General features: G+C 38.1%; 2 protein-coding genes across 21 annotated transcripts in view; one reads left to right on the plus strand and one right to left on the minus strand.

Annotated features, from left to right (window-relative positions):
- Window positions 1-8,538, plus strand: part of PKD2L2 (polycystin 2 like 2, transient receptor potential cation channel) — a 42,543-nt gene extending 34,005 nt beyond the window's left edge. Inside the window, exons 12-13 of the mRNA XM_005557879.4 lie at window positions 7,914-8,026; window positions 8,431-8,538. Coding sequence (XP_005557936.3) covers window positions 7,914-8,026; window positions 8,431-8,521 — 204 coding nt within the window. The 3' untranslated portion in view covers window positions 8,522-8,538. The remainder of the gene's footprint in view (window positions 1-7,913; window positions 8,027-8,430) is intronic.
- Window positions 8,539-9,754: 1,216 nt separating this feature from the next.
- FAM13B (family with sequence similarity 13 member B) overlaps window positions 9,755-22,102 on the minus strand; it is a 96,828-nt gene continuing 84,480 nt past the window's right edge. For 12 of the 20 annotated variants that reach the window (XM_073994298.1, XM_073994292.1, XM_073994291.1 and 9 more), the window contains 7 exons: window positions 20,801-21,030; window positions 18,106-18,189; window positions 17,781-17,876; window positions 14,971-15,054; window positions 14,713-14,876; window positions 13,780-13,881; window positions 9,755-12,195 (listed from right to left, as the gene is read on the minus strand). In XM_073994298.1, the coding sequence (XP_073850399.1) occupies window positions 12,072-12,195; window positions 13,780-13,881; window positions 14,713-14,876; window positions 14,971-15,054; window positions 17,781-17,876; window positions 18,106-18,189; window positions 20,801-21,030 (884 nt within the window). In that variant the 3' untranslated portion in view covers window positions 9,755-12,071. The remainder of the gene's footprint in view (window positions 12,196-13,779; window positions 13,882-14,712; window positions 14,877-14,970; window positions 15,055-17,780; window positions 17,877-18,105; window positions 18,190-20,800; window positions 21,031-22,102) is intronic. The other 8 variants (XM_005557874.4, XM_005557873.4, XM_045394919.2 and 5 more) reach the window with 2 other exon arrangements.

Consider the following 22,102-nt stretch of genomic DNA (forward strand, 5'->3'; position numbering starts at 1 on the left):
GCCCGGCCTAATTTTGATATTCTTTTAAAAAAATCAGGCCAGGTGTGGTGGCTCATGCCTGTAATCCCAGCACTTTGCAAGGCGGAGGTAGACCATTCCTGAAATAGAAGGTGACGCGAATTGAAAGACACACTGTGTATGGGGAAACTTTACGTAGAATGGTCAATAAGAGGCTTATCCAAGTAAAATTTGGGTTTACTTAAAGAAAATCAGGTTAGCATAACAACATTCAACACCATAAATCAACAAAAGAACACCTATAATATATTCAAGGAAAGAAAATGTAAATCAAGGAATTTTAAATTCAGCAAAGCTGTGCTTCAAATATAAAGGCTCAAACATGCCTGAAGTCAGGAAATACTATCGGTCTTTCTAAGGATTCTACTAGAGGATGAGCATCAGCCAACCAAGAGATGATTGGAGAGACTGGGCGAGGTTGCTAACACCTGTAATCCCAGCACTTTGGGAGGATCACTTGAGACCAGCCCGGGCAACATGGTGAAACCCTGTCTCTACAAAAAGTACAAAAGTAAACTTTTTTTTTTTAAGTTAAAGAATGTCATTTAGAATAAACCAGTAAGAAACACTAGCATAAAGAAAAAGAAACATTAGCATAAGTGTACAATGGTAAATAATAAGACTTTTATTGATTTAAAAAAAATTTGTTTTGAGACAAGGTTAGCTCTGTTGCCCAGCCTGGAGTGCAGTGGCATGATCACAGCTCAATGCAGCCTCGACCTCCCTGAGCTGAGGTGATCCTCCCACCTCAGCTTCCCAAGTAGCTGGGACTACAGGCATGTGCCATCATACCCAGCTACTTTTTGTGGTTTTTGTACAGATGAGGTTTCACCATGCTACCCAGGCTGGTCTCGAGCTTCCAGGCTCAAGTGATCCATCCGCCTTGGCCTTCCAAAGTCTTGGGATTACAGCTGTGAGCCACTGGGCCCAGGCTTCTTTCTTTCTTTCTTTAAATTATATAGTGATGGCATCTCACTGTGTTGCCCAGGCTGGCCTTGAACTTCTGGCCTTGAGCGATCCTCCCGCCTTGGCCTCTGAAAGTGCTGGGATTACAGGCATGAGCAACTGTGCCCAGCCCTATTTTATTGATTTTAAAACACTTGTTTTTTCACATTTTAACATCTGTGAAATCAGAATGTGTTTTATAGTTAATGGTCATAGTTTAATTGACATTTTTTACCTAAGTGGTACATGAAATAATGGTATGTCTTACAAAAGACATCATCTCTCATATACAATGAAAAATAACATTATTGAATATAATTGGGTAGCAGAGGAGAGGAAGATGAAGAAAAATTTACAAGTTAATTTTCTTGTTGATCACAGGAGGGAAACAAAGCAAGAAAGGGAGGACTAAGGACATATAAAAAGATACACAAAGATAGCCGGGTACAGTGGCTTACGCCTGTAATTCCAGCACTTTGGGAGGCTAAGGTGGATCACCTGAGGTCGGGAGTTCAAGACCAGCCTGACCAACATGGAGAAACCCCACCTCTACTAAAAATTAAAAATTAGCTGGGTGTGGTGGCGCATACCTGTAATACCAGCTACTTGGGAGGCTGAGGCAGGAGAATTGCTTGAACCTGGGAGGCGGAGGTTGCAGTGAGCTGAGATTGGGCCATTGCACTCCAGCTTGGGTGACAAGAGCAAAACTCCATCTCAAAAAAAAAATAAAAGATATATGAAGACAAACCAATAGAACAAAAATACACATATTTCTATAGGGCAAAATTACCAAAACAAAACAAAACAAAAACAGATCACATAGTAAAAGACTTAAAATATAAATACAAGACAGTATAACTACAACCAGATATATCTAACATAAATACATGCAAATAAACTTAATTTACTTAAAAAGAAAAATATTTTCATCCAGCAAAGCTATGCTTCAAATATAAAGGCTCAAACATGCAAGAACTCAGGGAATACTATCACCTTTCTAAGGATTCTACTACAGGACAGATGGGGTTTGAATTACAAAACAAACCCAGTTCTATGCCATATCCTAAAATATATACTTAAAGAGATTCCAAAATGTTAAATATAAAAGCATGATCAAAGACCTAAAAGGCAAACAAAAGATAACAGGGGACACAACTGAATATAAATCAAAGGATTCTAGACAAAAAGCTCCAAAGTCTACATGACTGTATGAAGCTAAGATTAATTTTATCAGTTACGAATATCTATGCACCAAACAACAGAGTATCCACTTTCATAAAGATTACTGGATTTTAAAAAGGAGAAATAGGAACACACAAAAAAACAAAGAACAGATCAAGAAAAATAAATGCATTAAAAAACCCAAAACATATTAATAAATATGATCTTACAGTTGTATATTAAGTTCTGTACTCTCATTCATAAAAATTGCTCATCTACTGGGCCACAAAGAAAGCCTCAACACATTCCAAAAGTTAATGCAGAAAAAAATTCTCTAGAAACAACATAATAAAAATATGTAACAAAATCAGAAAATGAAAAAATTCTTTGACTAAAAAATATCAAAACTCTCTATTAAATGACTCGAGTCAAAGAAGAAATACAGGCCGGGCGTGGGGGTTCACGCCTGTAATCCCAGCACTTTGGGAGGCCAAGGTGGGCGGATCACGAGGTCAGGAGTTCGAGACCAGCCTGACCAACATGGTGAAACCCCCGTCTCTACTAAAAATACCAAAATTAGCCAGGTGTGGTGGCGCATGCTTATAATCCCAGCTACTCAGGAGGCTGAGGCAGGATAATCACTTGAACACTGGGAGGCGGAGGTTGCAGTGAGCCTAGATCACGCCAGTGCACTCCAGCCTGGGCGACAGAGACTCGGTCTAAAAAAAAAAAACAAAAAAAACAAAAAAAAAAACAATGAAATCATAGAATTCCAAGAAAACAAAATAATAAAAACCCCATGTGGCAGAATCTATGAGATAAAGTAAAAAAATACCCAGAGGAAAATTGTCTTAAATTTATCAATAAAAATAAAAGAATGTAAAGAAGTGAATGTTAGCATTAATTTTCAAAAAAAGATAAATACCAAGAAAAAAATTATTAAAGTAGAATTAATGAGTTATAAACAAAAGTAGTATAAATAAATCAAAAGGCTAGTTCCTTGCAAACATCAGTGAAAAGAAATCACTAGGTAACTAGTGGAATAAAGGAGAGAAAGCATAAACACGCAAAGTAAGAAATTACAATGGGGGAAATAAGAAACGGAAGGAATTAAAAGATCTCACTAAGAGACTTTGTGTAATTCTATGAAAATAACATTTGAAAAACTGAATGAAATGGGTAATATTTCTATGCAAATAAAATTTATCAGAACTGAGCTCAGAAGATAAAAAGCCTAAACAAATCCATTCTGTAGAAGAAATGAAGTCATCAAAGAGCTGTCTCCAAAATCAGATGGTCTTCACAAAGAAATTCTACAAGATTTTAAGGAGCAAACAGTTTCAAGCTATTTAAGCCATTCCTCTTTGCCCTGGCAAAGAGAAAAGAGAAACTCCCAAATTATGTTTATGAAACTACTATATATTGTGCCAAAAACAGAAAATCTCATGTATAAATCTTGAAGCAAAAATCCTAAATATTAGCAGATAGAATCTAACAGCAACAATAATCAAGATTCAGACAGTATTTATTTTAGGCATGAAAAGATGGCTCAAAATTGGGTAATCAACTAATTAACATAATTCATTACATTAAAAAAGGAAAACTGCATGATCATTTTTCACAAATGCTGGGTATTTTGTAAGTTTCAACACCCAATCTTGAGGGGAAAAATAAAAATCAACGATACTTCCTTAATATGATAAAAACATTAATCTTATCCTCTTCACCTTAATAGGAAAACATTGAACATGTCAGGGACAAGATAGTGATGTATCAGAGGGGTAAAGTCAAAACAATTAGATAAGAGAACTACATTAGAAGTATTTCTAATTGAAAAAAGTAAAACTGCCTTATGATTCTCTTCAATTTTTTAGGTATACAATGATCTGAAAAATTACAAAAAAAAAAAGATAATTAGGTAAAATGGTAGGAAAAATAACTTACATAAACATCATATATGCAAATATCAATTGGTTTGTTAAAAATTAACAAATTTTTAATTTTTATTTGTAACAGCAACAAAGTAGAAAATGCCCAGCAATTAACGAAATGTTCAAAACCAAGATAAAACTTTAAATATTCCTTAAAGACACAAAAATACAGCCGGGCATGGTGGTTCACACCTGTAATCCCAGCACTTTGGGAGACTTGAGGCAGGTGGACCACTTGAGGTCAGGAATTTGGTGACCATGGTGAAACCCATCTCTACTAAAAATACAAAATTAGCCAGGCCTGGTGGTGAGCACCTGTAATCCCAGCTACTTGGGAGGCTGAGGCAGGAGAATTGCTTGAACCTGAGAGGTAGAGATTGCAGTGAGCCAAGATCATGCCATTGCACTCCAGCCTGGGCAACAAGAGTGAAACTCTGTCTCAGAAAAAAAAAAGACACAAAAAGACACCTGACCAAATGAGAAAATGTACTACATCTATCAGTCAGAGCCCACTCAGGAAGAAACCACAATATGTATTTCAAATAGAGAAAATATACTACAGTGAATTGGTTACTACACAGATATTAAGACAGAAAAAAGTGAAATGACAACACTGAGGCAACTCATAAATAATGACTGCAGGAAAAGGTTACCATTCCTAGGGCTAAGACCACAAAAGGTGGTGTTACTAGAACCTACTATCTTAGAGAAGGGGCTTGTGGAGCTGTTGCTCAGTCCTGTGATGAGAAGGTACCTCACTGCTGCTGCTGATAAAGGTTGAGTATTCTTTATCCAAAATGCTTAGGACCCAGAAGTGTTTTAGAGTTCAGATTTTTTTTGGATGTTGGAATATCTGCATTATATGCCTGTATTCCTAATTCAAAAATCTGAAATCCAAAATGCTCCAGTGAGCATTTCCTTTGAGAGTCATGGAGGTGCTAAAGTTTTGGATTTTGAACACTTCAGATTTTTGATTAGGGATACTCAATCTGTACTTCTTGAGTGGGTGTGATGAGGCTGCTTCTGAGTATGCCAAAAGCAGCCAGATGCTACAACTGGAGCCACTGCTGCTGGAGATAACTACCATTGCATAAGCAATGCCAATAGAAACAGAACAAAAAACAAAACAAACAACAAAAAAACCCACCTTTCTCCCCAATATCCTGCAAATACTGGCAGAATATTTATTCTATATTTATTCTAACAGGAATCCAGCTATTAAGAGTTTAGGGAATGAAATTTACAAAGCCTAAAACCCAACATCAGTGTACAAGAGGGTAAATTTTGAGCTGAACAGTTGGTCCATTCCACTCTTGTGGCATACACATTTGCATTTCCATAAAATGACGATTCCAAGCTTCTATCCAGTCAGATCAAACTATCTTTTATACAAATGAAGGTACTTTTACCTTCTCCCTAAAAAGGGAGACGCAAAGTCCCAACAGTAATTGTATCCATCTGTGCATGTTTTATGACCTCTTCTAGTTGAATCACAATTCCTTAAGAATATTTTGCAACCTAATATGTAAACTAGTTAGCCACCACCAGTATTCCTTAGATGAAGGAGAAAGAAAATATATACATAACAAGCAAAGGAGGAAATAGGAATAGGGACTACATTCTGTTTCTGTAACAGATTACAAGGCTATAGTTGATATTTATAACTTCCTTCTCCTACCCATTCCATATCATTCCCTTTGCCTACAGCCAAGAGCTCAGCTAGCTGCTTTAGGATTAACCTTAGAATCTGAACTCTCAGTGGTCCTGCCTTTAACGGAATGCTGTGGTTTCCCATTACCTTTTACTTTTGGACATGGAATTATTAAGAGGCACCCCAGAGAATCCCTTGGGCACAGTCCACACTGTGCTAGTTTGTAGCAGTAATCCAATTTTCCCTTGGTAATTCGGATCAATCACCTCAATACATAAATAACCACTTCTTTCCCTGCTGGTTCTGTAAGCATGAGGAATCCAAAATGGCCAAGTGGCAGTCTCAAATTCAGTTTAAGTCAACTGTTGTGCCCTTGGTGGAAGTATGCTATCTATGAGGGTCTGTTTCTTTGGGTCTCTCCCGCTACCAATTATTCATCAGTTAAGAGTTGTCAGAAAAACAGAAATCACATTAGGTAGTTCAAAAAGAGGGAGTTTAGTATACAGAATTTGCTTCTGAGATATTACAGAAGTATAAGGGCCAATATGAACATGAAGATCATTCAGACAACCAACTGCAGGAGGCAGTTACCACAAGGGAAGGAGGTAGGGTGACCAGGACATAGGAGCTTGGAGCAAGGGTCACCGAAGAGTTGGTGCTCAGCTTATGAGGAAAGGTACCACTTCCCTCTGAATGTCAAGGAAGGCTTCACAAAAAGAGTGATGGCTGAGATGGGTTTTTAAAATAAGTTTACTATGCTATTCTACCTTTATTACTAACACATCCACTTTATAATTGGCCTGGTCATTTAGAAATGGTTTCAGGGACTACCACTTTTTAGCACATTAAAAGTATTAGTAAATGAGCCAAACCATGGGTGCTGTAATGCGTCCAAAACAAAACTAGGATTGAAAGCCATCCTTTCCTGCTTCGAATATGTTCATTTAAGGCTGGGTGCGGTGGTTCACACCTGTAATCCCAGCACGTTGGGAGGCCGAGGCGAGCAGATCACTTGAGGCTGGGAGTTCAAGACCAGCCTGGCCAACATGGCGAAACCCGTCTCTACTAAAAAGAATACAAAAATTAGCCAGATGTGGTGGTACACACCTGTAATCCCAGCTACTCGGGAGGCTGAGGAAGGAGAATCCTTTGAACCCAAAAGGGGTGGTTAGCATTCAACTTCCACTTTGAATGCTAAGATTGAGCCACTGCACTCCAGCCTGGGTGACAGAGAGGTTGCAGTAAGCCGAGATCATGCCACTGCACTCCAGCCTGGGCGACAGAGTGAGACTGTCTCAAAAAAAAAAAAGAATATGTTGGTTTAAAGAAAGGCACTGTCTACAGTTTCTCTGACCAGAAAAGTACACACTTATGAAGCAACCACAGAGTATACGGCACTAGGCATCACCAACCTCTCTGAGGAAGGTAATCAGAACCCTTATAAAGGGATCCACTTTGCTACCTGGCATTATTGCTGGTGCAGGGAAGTATCATACCAATTTACTGAGAAGGTTTTGAATCACATCTGGGTGCACTGTCTCCTCTTTCTTCACCTTTTTCTAGCGCTATGGTTATTTTCCACAACACACAGGCCCTTTTTATCTGTAGCTGGGAAAAGGGTATTTGGACACCCTAAGGAAAGCGGGTGGTAGTGAGAACAGTGCACAGAAAGGTTCAGCAACACAATTTTTGGTGGTACAAACGGCTTGTTTTTGGATATGTAGACAGATTGGAGTACACACATTGACTAACCAATGCAGTAATTACAAAGAGGGGGTTTTGAAGTCATCTGGCTGAAAAGCTGCTGGAAAGGCCAAACATACCCACAGATACACTTTGAATCTAATTACTAGTACATTTGCTACACTGAAGAACAGAGGTATGGAAAGAACATCTTACCTTTGACCAAAAGAAAGAGAAAATAATTCAGATGGAGATGCTAAAGGGAAAAGGCAGTGAAATGCGAGTAATTTATAATTTGTTTACAAAGCTTCCCTAACTATGCTAGACAGCAATTACACCAATCAAGTCCTCTGAAGTGACTTCGCTGATGCACACCCAGGCAGGACAAAAAGCCAGCAGGGCTTAAAATCTGAGGGCTGGAGAGGAGAACAGCTTAAGATCCTCAACCCTGTGATGCTTGTGTGCCAAAAACTTGAAATAGAGAACTAAAGATTGCAGCCTTTACTTGTCCTCTACCCTGACAGGAGATTCAAAAGGCAGAGCAGATGAAAAAATGGAAAGAGAGGCTTGAGAAAAAGTATTATTCCACAGAAATTCAAGATGACTACCAGCCTGTCACTCAAGAAGAATTTCGAGAGTAAGCTTATGTTCTAACCAGAGTATTATGGGATATCATGACATGGGCATTAAGGACATGAGTTAAATACATTATTTTCCTGAACCTAAAACCTCATTCTATCGGGATACTTTATTTTCTATCCAATTTTAAAGTTGCATATGACTCCGTTTGCTTAAAAGGTGAGAAGCTTTTGATTACATCCCCATATCTCTAAATAACAGAAACTGCCATTTATATTTGATTTGCATAGCAGATACTGTTCTCCACACAGCTTTAGAATATTAGATCTATTACTGGTCACAAGAAGCACGTTTTAGGAGCTTAGAATACTACCTTCCCAAAGCATTTCAAACTAGTAACTTGCTGTCTATACATAAAAGTGTATTACTGACTCATTTTCTACTTCCTTGTAAATTTTCTAGACTCTTTTTATATGCTGTGGAGCTGGAGAAGGAATTACACTACATCAATTTGAAGCTAAATCAAGTGATGAGAAAGGTTTCAGCTCTCTAGTATTGAGACAAGTGGAGGTAAGAATCTGTGATGCAATCACTGAGCATTTCTTATTCATGTATTACTTCATAAACTTGTACACGTTTCAGGCACACTTTAAAAAGTACTAACCAATCTATCAAACTATCCTCAGGGTCAGAATTAAGTGCCTCTGACAGGGACTCACTGTACAATCCATGCATATTATGACAAGCCTCCAGTATACACACACTGGTACAAAGGATTTATAATGAGGTTTCTTATCAAATTCTAGAAAAGTGAAAGAAAAGTACAAGAAAATGCTTCTAGTTCATGGGGCAGGTCTCCAGTAGTTCAGTAAGTAGATAAAGACAGTTTTCTCCAAGTTACAGAGTAGAAAAACTATTGGTGCTATCAAGTGCATCATGTACATGTTATGAATTCCTTTGGCCACAGATGAATCAATAAAGGCTTAGGATTCTGGGAAACCATTATATAAGACCAAAGTAACCTCCCTCCATTCTTTAGAATTTGAAGTCTTCTGGAAAAAGCCAAAGTGTAGAACAAACTCCTCAGCCACCTACAGAAATTTCACTAACATCTTCAAACTGGAAATTTACCTAGACCATTTCTAAGGTGTAATGCATTTAAGGTTTCCCCAAAATAAAATGTAGAGCAGGGTAGGCGTATCAGTGTCATAAGAAGTTATGTTTGGAAAGTGTAAATGAGGTTGCTGTAACAGCCTTATTTGGAGGGTTGGAGAGTTGTGTGTGGCTGGCATTTTGGAAACTGGAGATAAATTCTTCTAATTTTTCTAGGCTATGTAAGCCCCCCTAGAATAGCCACATGTTCTCTCAGCCCAAGCAACATCATTTGACCTTAGCACTCAACTTCCACATTGGTGCTCAATAGTCCCTGAATTTTAAAACTCGAATATAAAGACATTTTTAGATTACTACTCACCCTCCTCAGGACAAGCTCTTCTCTTAAGAGACCGTACATCAAATGTTCTTAATGGGATAATTCATTGTAACAAGAAATGCTAACTGTTCTATCTGCGGCTTCTCCCTAGATTTGCACAAGGGAATGAATAACATGGCCCTTCCCTGCCTTACCATTTCCCAGAGTTGTAACCAGCCAAATAGTTTAGTGACCCTGTTATTCCCTACCACAGCCCCCAGGTGGGATCATTTAAACAAAGCCTAAGGGTGACGGAACACCTGGGGACTTTTTTTTTTAAGCCCAATGGAAAAACAAACATACATTTACAATGACTTAGAACTTTCGAGTTCTTTTATTACAAAAGTCTGTACAATGAAGTGCCAGACACAGCAATGCAATTATACTGGTGGACATATATATATCTATATATTATTTGTATATAGATATACAGTTTTTATTTGTACCAAAGTAAAATTATCACCAACTGCCTAATTCTACCAGCTACTGGTCAACTATGACACACAATACCGTCACAGAGCATAAGTGCTGCCATGCCACTTTTACATACTCTACTCACAGCCAAACATTAACATTGAATAACATCATGAAGCAGCTGTTAATTCTAAAATGAAACCAGTCAGGCCACTGACTTATAAAAATATGGTACTCATATAGATTTAGCATTATAAAGAAGGAATATATTATTTAAAACATTTAAATAGTGCATATGGACATTTTTGCATGTGGTATATAAAATAAAACATTCATATAAAATACACAGTGCACACAAAATTAGATGTTTGGATACACTCCTATCTGGAGACTGAAGGAAATTATCTGAAATGTACACTGCATGACGAATTCAAATAAAAATGATACATCTTTTGGCATTTTCAATTTCACTTTTCTAGGTATACATTATGAATAACCTAGTTGTATCAAAAGGAAACCACACAAAAAGGGCAGGATTTAGTGCTTTTCTTTATTCCCCAACTACACATTCACTACTAGGTTTTCCCTCACCCCCCCCCCCCCGCCCCCAAAAAAGGCATTGCACACACGGGTGAAATGTGAAGTACTAGAACTGCTATTTATTATCAAACTACTTCATGTGCTTACTATGTAATAGTGCCAGAAGTCTGAGGTTCATGCTTCCCTCACCTTATTAAAGGATGTTGCAAAATTCCATTTTTATATGGAACAAATTGTTTATATTAGCTAGTTAAGAAAACCATGCATGAGTCATTGCATGCAAAACATGGGTATAGTCAAAGTGAGACAGTCATCAATCCAAAAAAGCACCAGAAAAAAAAGTTAATTGCATGCAAAACATGGATATAGTCAAAGTGAGACAGTCATCAATCCAAAAAAGCACCAGGAAAAAAAAGTTAACACTTAGATTAAGCCTGATCCAAATCTGCTGTTGTACTGTTAGCACAAATGAAGTCACCATTCGGTGACCGGGAGAGTACCTGAAGAAAAGCCATGCAAAGCCAAAGAAAAAATATGCTAAGAGTTTATGACAAGGGGCATACCACTACACATCCTGTAAACAGCTGCTTTAAACAGCATGTGATGATTGACCAAAGGGTGGTTCCTTAAGAGGGCGCTGTTGTTGTTGTTTTGGTATGGATTTTGCTCATTAAAACAGGCGGGGAAAAAAAAAGATAACCCCCTGAAGGTACATGTCAAAATGCAGTGGTATAGCCCTTGTTAAGAACAGATTTACCTTAGGCATAAGGATTACTGATTTAGGCCCATTGATTGAACACACAAATCTGAGCACCATCAGAGTTCCTACATACTGACATGGCTATTTTCTCACATTATCTGGAGGTGGGTTGGGGAACAGCGCGGATCTGATCCAGACAAATCACACCTTTGCCAGCGGATAAACAGTAACTCAGGAAACAGTAACTGAAGTCCCATAGGCAGCATGTGGTATGATTCAGTTCTGTGTGTGATGTGTGGTATGTGTTTTCAATATACTAAGCAAGGTCACTTTTTGGTCTACCAACTGTTATCTTCATCCAGGAGCTGTGTGACCACTGAATTGCAAAATTTTACTAACATACTACCTGTGAGAAGGTGTCACTTTGGGAATTAAACAGAAAGGTATTCCATAGTAGGACTTGAAATCTCAGTTTGATTTTGGTTTTCTAGGAAAACAGAGAACACAGTTGCATATGTGCACTTTTATAAGTTTTTCTTTCAAATTTTCAGTCATTCTGTAAGAAAAAGGCAACAGAAGAATTCAGTGTGAAGATTTTCCTCCAATTTTCTTCAGTAATGAGAAACAAAAAGTTGGTAATAACAAAAAGTTTGCATTTCCAAAGTTCTTGAAGTTGAAAGAATAAAATTCTAGCCTTTTGCTAAAAGGATGTATTTGTAGTACAAAACAATGAAGGAAACCATGTTTGCTAAAAGTGGAGAGGACAGTCTGTGGTTAATATGGAACATCACTTACGCTCCCTTGAGAGGGCCTACTTACTCTCCCATCATTTGTTTTGTTTACTGGCACCACAACCAAGTACAAAATGAGATTCTCTGAGTGCCTGACAAAATGAATTTAAGTACCAGCCAAGTACCCATGATGATAGCTTCAAGGAATACAACTGACTTTATGATATGAATTTTCAAAGAACGTATTTTATATGGATTTTGAAGAATCTTGCTTGCTTATAAGAACTTCAAGAAGCCTAAGCTTGGCTTTAATTTTCTTGTACTCCCTGTACTCCTCAAGCACTGGAACACGATCCTCTTTCTGGGCATTCCTAGGGGAGAAAATAACATTTGTAATGTTCTAAAGATCATTTGGAAAAAAAGATCCAAAAGTTGTCTTAATATGAGACATACTGTTACTAAATATAAGTTCAAATAAAAAGTTGTTCCGTTTAAAAAAAAAAAAAAAAGTTATTGGACTAATACACTCATCCCCAAGGAACATTTCTAAAATTTTTGATGGACTTCTCTACTTATAGATTAAATGATGCTATACTTACAAATAATCAATTTAGATAACTGTAGGAAACCCAATATTTTAGTAGGACATCCAGCACTAGACTCTGCCAGGTCTGTGAATATCTATTAAGTGTTGGAGGCTACACTGAGTCATTTAATACATTTAGTTAACTGTGGCTCCAGTGAATTGAGATGTAAAAGTAAATTATCTTACCTGCAACAAGAACAATTTTCTAACTTTATAGTAATGACCCAATGCAATTCAGTTTAATCACTAGCTAAAGAATCAAACTATTCTAATTATAAGCAAAATTTTCTTCCAATAATACAATGAAATAGAAGACACTTAGAAAAATGCATTTCTGCACTTCAATTTTTTTTTTTTTGAGACGGAGTCTTGCTCTGTCACCCAGGCTGGAGTGCAGTGACGCCATCTCAGCTCACTGCAAGCTCCGCCTCCTGGGTTCACGCCATTCTCCTGCCTCAGCCTCTGGAGTAGCTGAGACTACAGGTGCCCGCCACCACGCCCAGCTAATTTTTTATTCTTCGGTAGAGATGGGGTTTCACTGTGTTAGCCAGGATGGTCTCGATCTCCTGATCTCGTGATCCGCCCGCCTCAGCCTCCCAAAGTGCTGGGATTACAGGCGTGAGCCACTGTGCCCAGCCCACTTCAGATTATTTTTAACCATATGTGCCAACCTATATAGGAGACTCACAAAGCAAAGGGAATTAGAGTACAGATATTTTAGAATTTGTAGTATTAGCTATCAGCTTGGTAAGATAACCCAGCTACTTAGAAAAATGTTTCTCAGGCCTGAGATAACTGAACCCAAACTTCTGGCCACCATCAGAACTGGAATGTATTTTTCTTAGTTTTAAAAGAGCCCTTCCAAGCCATTGTGCATTACCTAGTTAGATAAAGGCACGTGCCATACTGTATTATAGGAGCCACATGCCTGGCACACTGTTACACACCTTGGAAATGGGCAGCCTCAACACACAGTATGAACACAATGGTCTCAGTATAAGATAAAAAATCCAAACTAGTTGAGGATACCACTCCTGTCATGGGATCCTTTCTAAAATAAGAGGTATCTCATTTCACAACCACTCCCAAAAGGGTAAGGATGTAGAATTAAAGAATATAAAATCACTGCAGTACAACCAAGGCACCCTAGGACAATCTGAAAATAGTTAATCAGATTTGTTTACACTAGCTATGACTATTCCTGGCCATTAAAAGCAGGGCCTCAGAGCATAAAGGAATGTTTTAAAATTTTTCAGTGCTAGCATCCTATATGCACAATTTCTAACCCCACGTATTCCATTATTTCAACATATGGTCAACTTGTGAGTTAGAGGAGAAAGATGACTCAATTTTGTGATGCTCAACAAACCTTCCATTTTGTTGATAAAATGCTTCTTCAAATTCCCGCAACGTTTTGCGTAGTTTCTTTTTTTCAGCTCTGGCTTTCCAAAGTTGTTCCAGTAATTCAGGCCTAGAATTGAAATGGTAAGAAAATACTGAAGGGCACACTTGATTCATTATATTCTTAAGAGAGGTTCTATTTCTGGCTGCAAATTAAAAGCGGCTGGGGAACTCTTAGCTCTACCAATACCTAATCTCCACTGCAAACCAATGAAATCAGAACAGCTGAAGGATTCAAGCATCAGTACTTTAAAATCTTCCCAGTGAAGTCAGGGCTCAGAACCAGTGACATACACCATATCATCCAAAGGTAAAGAAGTGGATATTGAACAAAAAGATCGACTCGCAACTAGTTCCTGTACTTTGTTATAAATCAACTGTAGGATTTTGTTTGTTTGCTTTTTTAGAGACAGAGTCTCACTCTGTCGCCCAGGCTCGAACACAGTGGTGCGACAGTGCCCTCAATATCCTCCAAACAGAGAATCAAGCGATCCTCTTGCCTCAGCCTCCCAAGTAGCTGGGACTACACATGCACGCCACCACCCCTGGCTAATTTTTAAAAATTTTTTATAGAGTCTGGGTCTATGTTGCCCAGGCTGGTCTTCTACTCCTGGCCTCAAGGGAATCCTCCTGCCTCAGCTTCAAAAAGTGCGGGGATTATAGGCATGAGCCACTGTGCCTGGCTAGATTTTTTTTTTTTTTAATTTTTGAAACACAGTGATGTTTTATTTAAAAATGGGAATGACAATAAATATTTGTAAATCACACTTAAAAAGCATGCATCCTTTGATAAATCTTGATTTATCTCCTATTAATTCCTTAATGCTCATTTAACATCAAATTTCTTGGCATATACATTTTATCATAAAAATAGGCTAAAATCACAAATCAGCATACATACATAGAAGCTGCTCGAGAACTTGACAATCGGAGATCCAGAGCCAGTTTTTCTTGATTTTCTTCAACATCAGATTCAGAGTTTTCTAATGAAGACTGTACCTGTACTGCAGTTTTCAAGATATCACTTAACTCAGAGGACAGATTAACACCATCTTCTTCTTCTTCCTAAAAAGATATCCAAACAGAGAATTAAACATGTCTTGTCTTTGAACTTTTCCCTTAGGGAAGGGATTAGATAATTATTTCTTTAAAGGATTACCTTGATTTCTTCAAAAAAATGTGCAGTTTCTCCTTCTATGATTGGCTGTAACATCTGACCCCTTCTCTTGGTGGATGGAGATCCCTATAACAATCAATAATATAAATAGTTTTACATTTTACGTATTCAAAGTGTCAAGTAAAGCTTCACTTCATTATGTTATGAATCTTCTGTTTAATTTTCAAAATCTTAAACATTTGCTTTAAATATTTTTAGGAACTGCTTAAATTTATTTTTGCTTATATTTTTATTTATGCAGAAGGAAGATAATAATTTATGCCTAGAAAAGTCTAAAAGAGCTCATACAACAGATATTTTAAAAATTCTAAATGGGCCGGGCGTGGTGGCTAATGCCTCTAATCCCAACACTTTGGGAGGCCAAGGTAGGCAGATCACAGGTAAGGAGATCGAGACCATCCTGGCTAACACAGTAAAAGCCCGCTTCTACTAAAAATACAAAAAAATTAGCCAGGCGTGGTGGCGGGCGCCTGTAGTCCCAGCTACTCAGGAGACTGAGGCAGGAGAATCACTTGAACCCCAGGAAGTGGAGGTTGCAGTGAGCAGAGATTGCGCCACCGCACTCCAGCCTGGGCAACAGAGCAAGACTCCACCTCAAAAAAAAAAAAAAAAAAAAATCTAAATGATAAGAACACATATATAGTTTAATTGGAAGCACTTTTCTTTTTAAAAATAGGTGTCAACTTTTTTGGTTTGAGGACCATTCTATACTTTTTTAAAAACAACTTTATTAAGATATAATTATATATCATAAAATTCACCCTTTTAAAATGTATAATTTGGTGGTTTTCAGTATATTTACCAAGTTTTGCAACTATCTCCACTAATTTCAGAACATTTCATTACCTCAGAAGAAACTCTGTACCCATTAGCTGTCACTCATTTGCCTTCTCCCCCTAGCCCCTGGTAACCACTAATCTAAATTCTGTCTCTATGGTCTTGCCTATTCTAAATCTTTCATAAAGATGGGATCATATAATATGTGCCCCTTTGTGTCAGGCTTCTCTCATTCAGCTTGTTTCCAAGGTTCACTCATGTTGTGGCATCTATCATTATTTCATTGTTTTTTATGGCTGAAGAATATTTTGGGTGTATGGGTTACCACATCTTATTTACCCATTCATCTGCTGACATTCGACTCAGCAATCCCATCACTAGGTATATATATCCAAAAGAAAACAAATCATTCTACCAAAAACAACACATGCAGTCACATGGTTATTCATAGCACTATTCACAATAGCAAAGTCATGAAATCAGGTGCCCATCAACAGTGGATTGGATAAAGAAAATGTGGTACATATATACCATAAAATATTACACAGCCATAAAAAAGAACAAAATTGGCAGGGCACAGTGGCTCATGCCTGTAATCCCAGTACTTTGGGAGGCCGAGGGAGATGGATGACAACGTCAGGAGTTCAAGACTAGCCTGGCCAAGATGGTGAAATCCTGTCTCTACTAAAAAATTAGCTAGGCGTGGTGGAGGGTGCCTGTAATCCCAGCTACTCAGGAGGCTGAGGTTGCAGTGAGCCGAGATTGCACCACTGAACTCCAGCCTGGGTGACAGAGGGAGACACTCTCTCAAAAACAAAAACAAAAACAAAACAAACAAACAAAAAATCATGTCCTTTGGGATAACATGGATGCAGCTGGAGGCCATTATCCTAAGCGAAGTAACAAATGAACAGCAAACCAAATACTGAATGTGCTCATCTATAAGTGGGAGCTAAACATCAGGTACTCATGGACATAAAAAAAGGCAACAACACACAATGTGGACTACTGTGGGGAGGGAAGGGAAGGAGGCAAGGAGTGAAAAACTGTTGTGCACTATGCTCAGTACCTAGGTGACAGGATTATTTGTACCCTAAACCTCAGCATCAAGCAATACACCCAGGTAATAAAACTGCACATATACCCCTTGAATCTAAAATAAAAGTTGGGGAAAAAAAAAAAAAAAAAAAAAAAGGTCACCAGGCAGTCATCACCTAAAGGAAGCCGCCATGCAAGTAGATGTCTACATAAAAATAGCCTGAAAGCCACAGCAAACCAGAAGGTTCAGTGAATTAATTCATAGGAAATCATGTAGAATGGGATACATGCTGTTTTCTATTTGAACCCAAGACCAATCTATCTACAGTCATACTATCTAAAGGTTAATTTGAAGACAGCGCTTAATCTGCATTTAAATACTACAGTTTTCATTTTTCTTTAAAAATGCACACAAATACCAATAAGCATTATTTTAAGTGACTTTTTCTCATTAAAAAGATTAACTTATTTTAAAAGTCAGCTTATATCATTATGCAAATAAAAGGACATCATCATGGCCACCACAAAACTGATGCATTTTCAAAGACATGAATTTAAATGGAAATAAACTAGACACTCTGACATGAATTTAAATGGAAATAAACTAGAAACTCTGAATGAGTTTCCCATTCTGCTTCTGTCACTTACAAAGTAGATTAGGCACATCACTCACCGCCTAAGCCTCAGTTTCATCACCTCTGAAATGATGCTATCATATTCTACCTGTTGTGATTTTACTTGTCAGGATTTAATGACATAAACATACATAAAAATGCTTACAAAATGCTTACAAAAGTGTCTGGGATATACTAGCAGACATTATTAGTTTCTTACTTTAAAATCAGTAATCTCACCTTACAAGGACAATTATTTCTGTCTTGACTGTGTATTTCTCCAATATACCACAATAATAATTTTTTGGGGGAAGAGTACATCTTGATAAAATGAACTAGAGAATTACTGCTTATTTTACTTACAAGGACAGGAGTGATGCTAGCTCTTGTAAGCATTTGTTTTACAAGCCTGTATCTATCATAGAGAGGTTTAACAATATGCCTTTCTTCCTTGGTCACCTGAAGCAAGAAAAAAAAGAAACTGTCTAGTCATCACAAATCTAAAATGTCCAAAACATTAAACAATGACTTATTCTCCCAATTTCAAATTTATATTAAATACATAGGCAATCCCCCAATTGTAGGAAATAATGCTCAAAAAACAGCCCTGAAGAACGCAGGCCACAGAAGTGATTCATGTTCTTTTTTAAGACATAAAATCAAATCTTTTTAGCAAGAGAGATATTACCGGCCTTCCATGTTGACTTTCATAGTAAAGAAGACTTTTCTGAAGAGAAGCTTTCTCTTCTACCAAATGATCTTTGGTCATTTTCTGGAATTAAACAAAAAAAATAACAAAATACAAAAAAACCCAAAAACAAAAACAAAAACTCCACTGGCATCATTAATATTCTCCTCGCTCCCACAATGTAAATAATTAGGTAGAAAGGGCAGACCATCAACAGTCTAGCCCAGGCTAATAAAGCCTTTGCTTGTAGATTTGCAGGCAAATTTTTCAGTCTCCTGTACAATTTGCTCTTGTAATAAGTAGGCAGCAACCCCTTTGATGGCTTTACATTTTATCTGAATAGATTATGATTACTGGTTTGGGTAAATTACCTAACCTCTTTGTATTCAATATCCTCATCTGTAAAATGGGAATACTTCGTTCTACCTTAAAGGGCTCTAATGAGGAATAAATGAGTTCTATGTAAAGTATTTGCAACACTGCCTACCTGGCACAGAGTAAACATAAATAACTGCTTGCTATTTCATTTAATGTTGTTGGCATTTTATTGGCATTAAGTGAGCAGGCACGCACGCGCATGCGCATACACACATAGGTTTTACAATACAATATTTATTCTAAACCATTAAGAAAATCTAGAAGCAGTATAGTGGAAAGATCCTGGAAAAAGCTCAACAATGTCCATTTGTGACCTCACACTTCTCTATTACCTCAGTTTTCCTTCATCTGGGTTAGCACATTCTTTACACTGCAATACTCTTCTTACAGCTTTTATAGTCTAATTAGTAGAGTAAGCAATGCTTCCCAAATTTATTTGTCCACAAACAAGCTCCACAGACAAATAAATATGGTAAGCCTTGCATACTCTTACTAATTAAAACAAATTTGTCCCCTTCGTTCTACAGGATCAACTATTAACACCTGAAGGTGCGTTCCACAGAATACCCCTTAACACTAGACCAAATAATCTCTCTACTTATTCCCAGGACTCATTAATACTACCCTGGTCTCTCATGAGAGTAAAATTGAAGATAAAAAAATTCACTGGATAACATCTTGCTATAACAAACATAACTTTAAAATTATATACATTCAGTAGAGGATAGCTGAGTGTAGTCTATCAAACACTGATTTCAACTTCAAGCTTGAATCAGTCTTAAACCAGGGATAACACAATTGCATAAAGTTGTGGGGGGGTGGGGGAATATTTATTCTAACATAAAATTTTAAAAGGGCTTGATGCTGTGGTTCACACCTATAATCTCAGCAATTAAGGCCATGAGTTCAAGACCAGTCAGGGCAACATAGTGAGACACGATTTGTACCCCCCAAAAAAATTTTTTTTTTTTTGAGACGAGGTCTTGCTGTGTTGCCCAGGCTTGAGTGCGGTGGTGCAATCCAGGCTCACTGCAACCTCCGTCTCCCGGGTTCAATCAATTCTTCTGCCTCAGTCTCTGGAGTAGCTGCATTACAGGCATGTGCCACCACAACCAGCTAATTTTTTTTGTACTTTTAGTAGAGATGGGGTTTCGTCATGTTGGCCAGGCTGGTCTCGAACTCCCGACCTCAGGTGATCCACCCACCCCAGCCTCCCAAAGGGGTGGGATTACAGGCATGAGCCACTGCGCCCGGCCAAAAGAAATTTTTTTTAAGCAAAAGAAATGTTAAGAGGGGAAGAGATAAGAATGACTAATTCAGCTCTATTCAAGGGAAAGAAAGACTCCAATATTTGGATCATGAGACAGGTATACTCTGTTGTCAAAGTAAGAGTTCTGCATCAGGACTATTACTTAGATAAAAGTTCACCTGAGACCATCTACTCTCTCCATTCTCCAAGCAAATCTCATCCAATATAAGAATAGGTTGCCAAGTGCTTTGATCAGGACTGCCCTAGGCACAGGCTTTACTAGGGAAGAATAATGGCTCTTCAAAAAAAAAAAAAATTCATTTAATCCTCATAACCATATCAATTTAGTATTAATGGACATAATCACGTCCATATACATTATAGGATTGTTGAAGGGGCTGAGTGGCATAATGCATAAAATATAACCACCCAATGTCTGGCATAAGCTAGGAGATCAATACATATAGCTATTAAGACACAAGGACAGGATTCAAGCTGAGGTCTGTAGGTCTGTTTCATGTTTTTTTTTTGTTTTTGAGATAGGGTCTCACTCTGTCACCCAGGCTGGAGGTACAGCTCACTGCAGTCCTGATCTCCGGGGCTCCATCGATCCTCCCACCTCAGCCTTCCAAGTAACTGGAACTACAGGTGCATACCACCACATCCAGCTAATTTTTAAATTTTATTTGAAGAGACAGGGTCTCACTTTGTTGCTGAGGCAGGTCTCAAACTCCTGGGCTCAGGCAATTCTCCTGCCTGGACCTCTGAAATTGCTGGAATTAGAGGCATGAGCTACCTGTTTCGTGCTCTTTATACACTCATCTTGCCAACTGCCTCAAATATAAATGAACTCATCAGCATTCTAGTTTTTTCAGTTTTATTATGATTCAATTCCTGAAGTATTTGGCACTTCTGTTATGCTGATTAAAGCATGTTTCTGAATCTGCAAAGATGGGGAGCAGATTCAGGAAAATCAGACTGCCTAGACATCTCTATCCTGCTATAGTAATTATTTTGTTTCAGGAATTCTAAAGGCTAATCTGGGCAAAAATCACAGCTCAAGATTACCTTGATATCTTCTGGAAGACACCTCTCAATACGTTTTTCTTTCAGTCTTTTAAGAATAAGCTCAAGGGTTGCTTCTTTAGATGGTTTCTTCTCCTTCTGAATGACCTTCGGTTCATCTTCATTCTCCTCATCTTCATGGTCTAGAGAAGAACCAAAGCTTTTTGGAAGAGTGTTACTACGTGGACGTGTCTGAGGTACAAATTCTCCATCAGAACTTTTGTGTTTTGCATCTACATGTCAGAAATAAGGAGAGATCAATAATAATTGGTTTTAGCTTTGACCAGGTCAAAGAATAAGCAAGATATACAACAAGAAAGTATACATTAAAGCACACAGACTTAGATATTTCAAAGCCAAATAAAACATTTAAGCAAAAAACAGCAAGATAGCTATTCTAGGCCGGGCGTGGTGGCTCACACCTGTAATCCCAGAACTTTGAGAGGCTGAGGCAGAAGGAGTGCTTGAGCCCAGGAGTTTGAGACTAGCCTGGACAACTGAGACCCCATCTCTACAAAAAATTTTTTAAATTAGCTGAGGCCGGGCATGGTGGCTCACACCTGTATCCCAGCACTTTGGGATGCCGAGGTGGGCGGATCACTTGAGGTCAGGAGCTCGAGACCAGCTCGGTCCACATGGCAAAACCCCGTCTCTAACAAAAATACAAAAGTTAGCCAGGTGTGGTAGCACATGCCTGTACATGGTAGCACACATCTGTAATCTCAAATACTCATGAGGCTGAGGCAGGAGAATCACTTGGACACGGGAGGCGGAGGTTGCAGTAAGCCAATGTCACGCCAATGTACTCCAGCCTGGGTGAGAGAGTGAGACCCTGTCTCAAAAAAAAAAAAAAAGCTGAGCACGGTGGCACATGCCTGTAAGTCCTAGTTACTTGGGAGGCTGGAGTGGGAAGACCACATTGAGCCTGGGAGGCTCACGCTACAGTAAACTGAGACTGTACCACTGCAATGCAGCCTGGGCAACAGAGTCAGACCTTGTCTTAAAAAAACACAAAAACTTAATAAAAAAAGAGAGAACAAGCTATTAATTTTATATCCATAGACAGCCTACTATTGAATAAAATGCTCTGATGGGCATAAAGATACAGAAGAAAACAAAACAGACATGGTTCCTGTTCTTGTGGAGCATAAATTCGGGGAAGGAAAAACAATAACCAAATACTCAGATTAGTAAAATAACTTTAAAGAATGCTATGATCTATAAATAACACAGGATGGAGCTGCAGTGCTAAAAGCAGTATAATTTGTGGAGGAACAACTACATTGGATGGGACAGACAAAGAAG

This window comes from Macaca fascicularis, chromosome 6 (assembly GCF_037993035.2).
Source record: "Macaca fascicularis isolate 582-1 chromosome 6, T2T-MFA8v1.1".
NCBI lineage: Eukaryota > Metazoa > Chordata > Mammalia > Primates > Cercopithecidae > Macaca > Macaca fascicularis.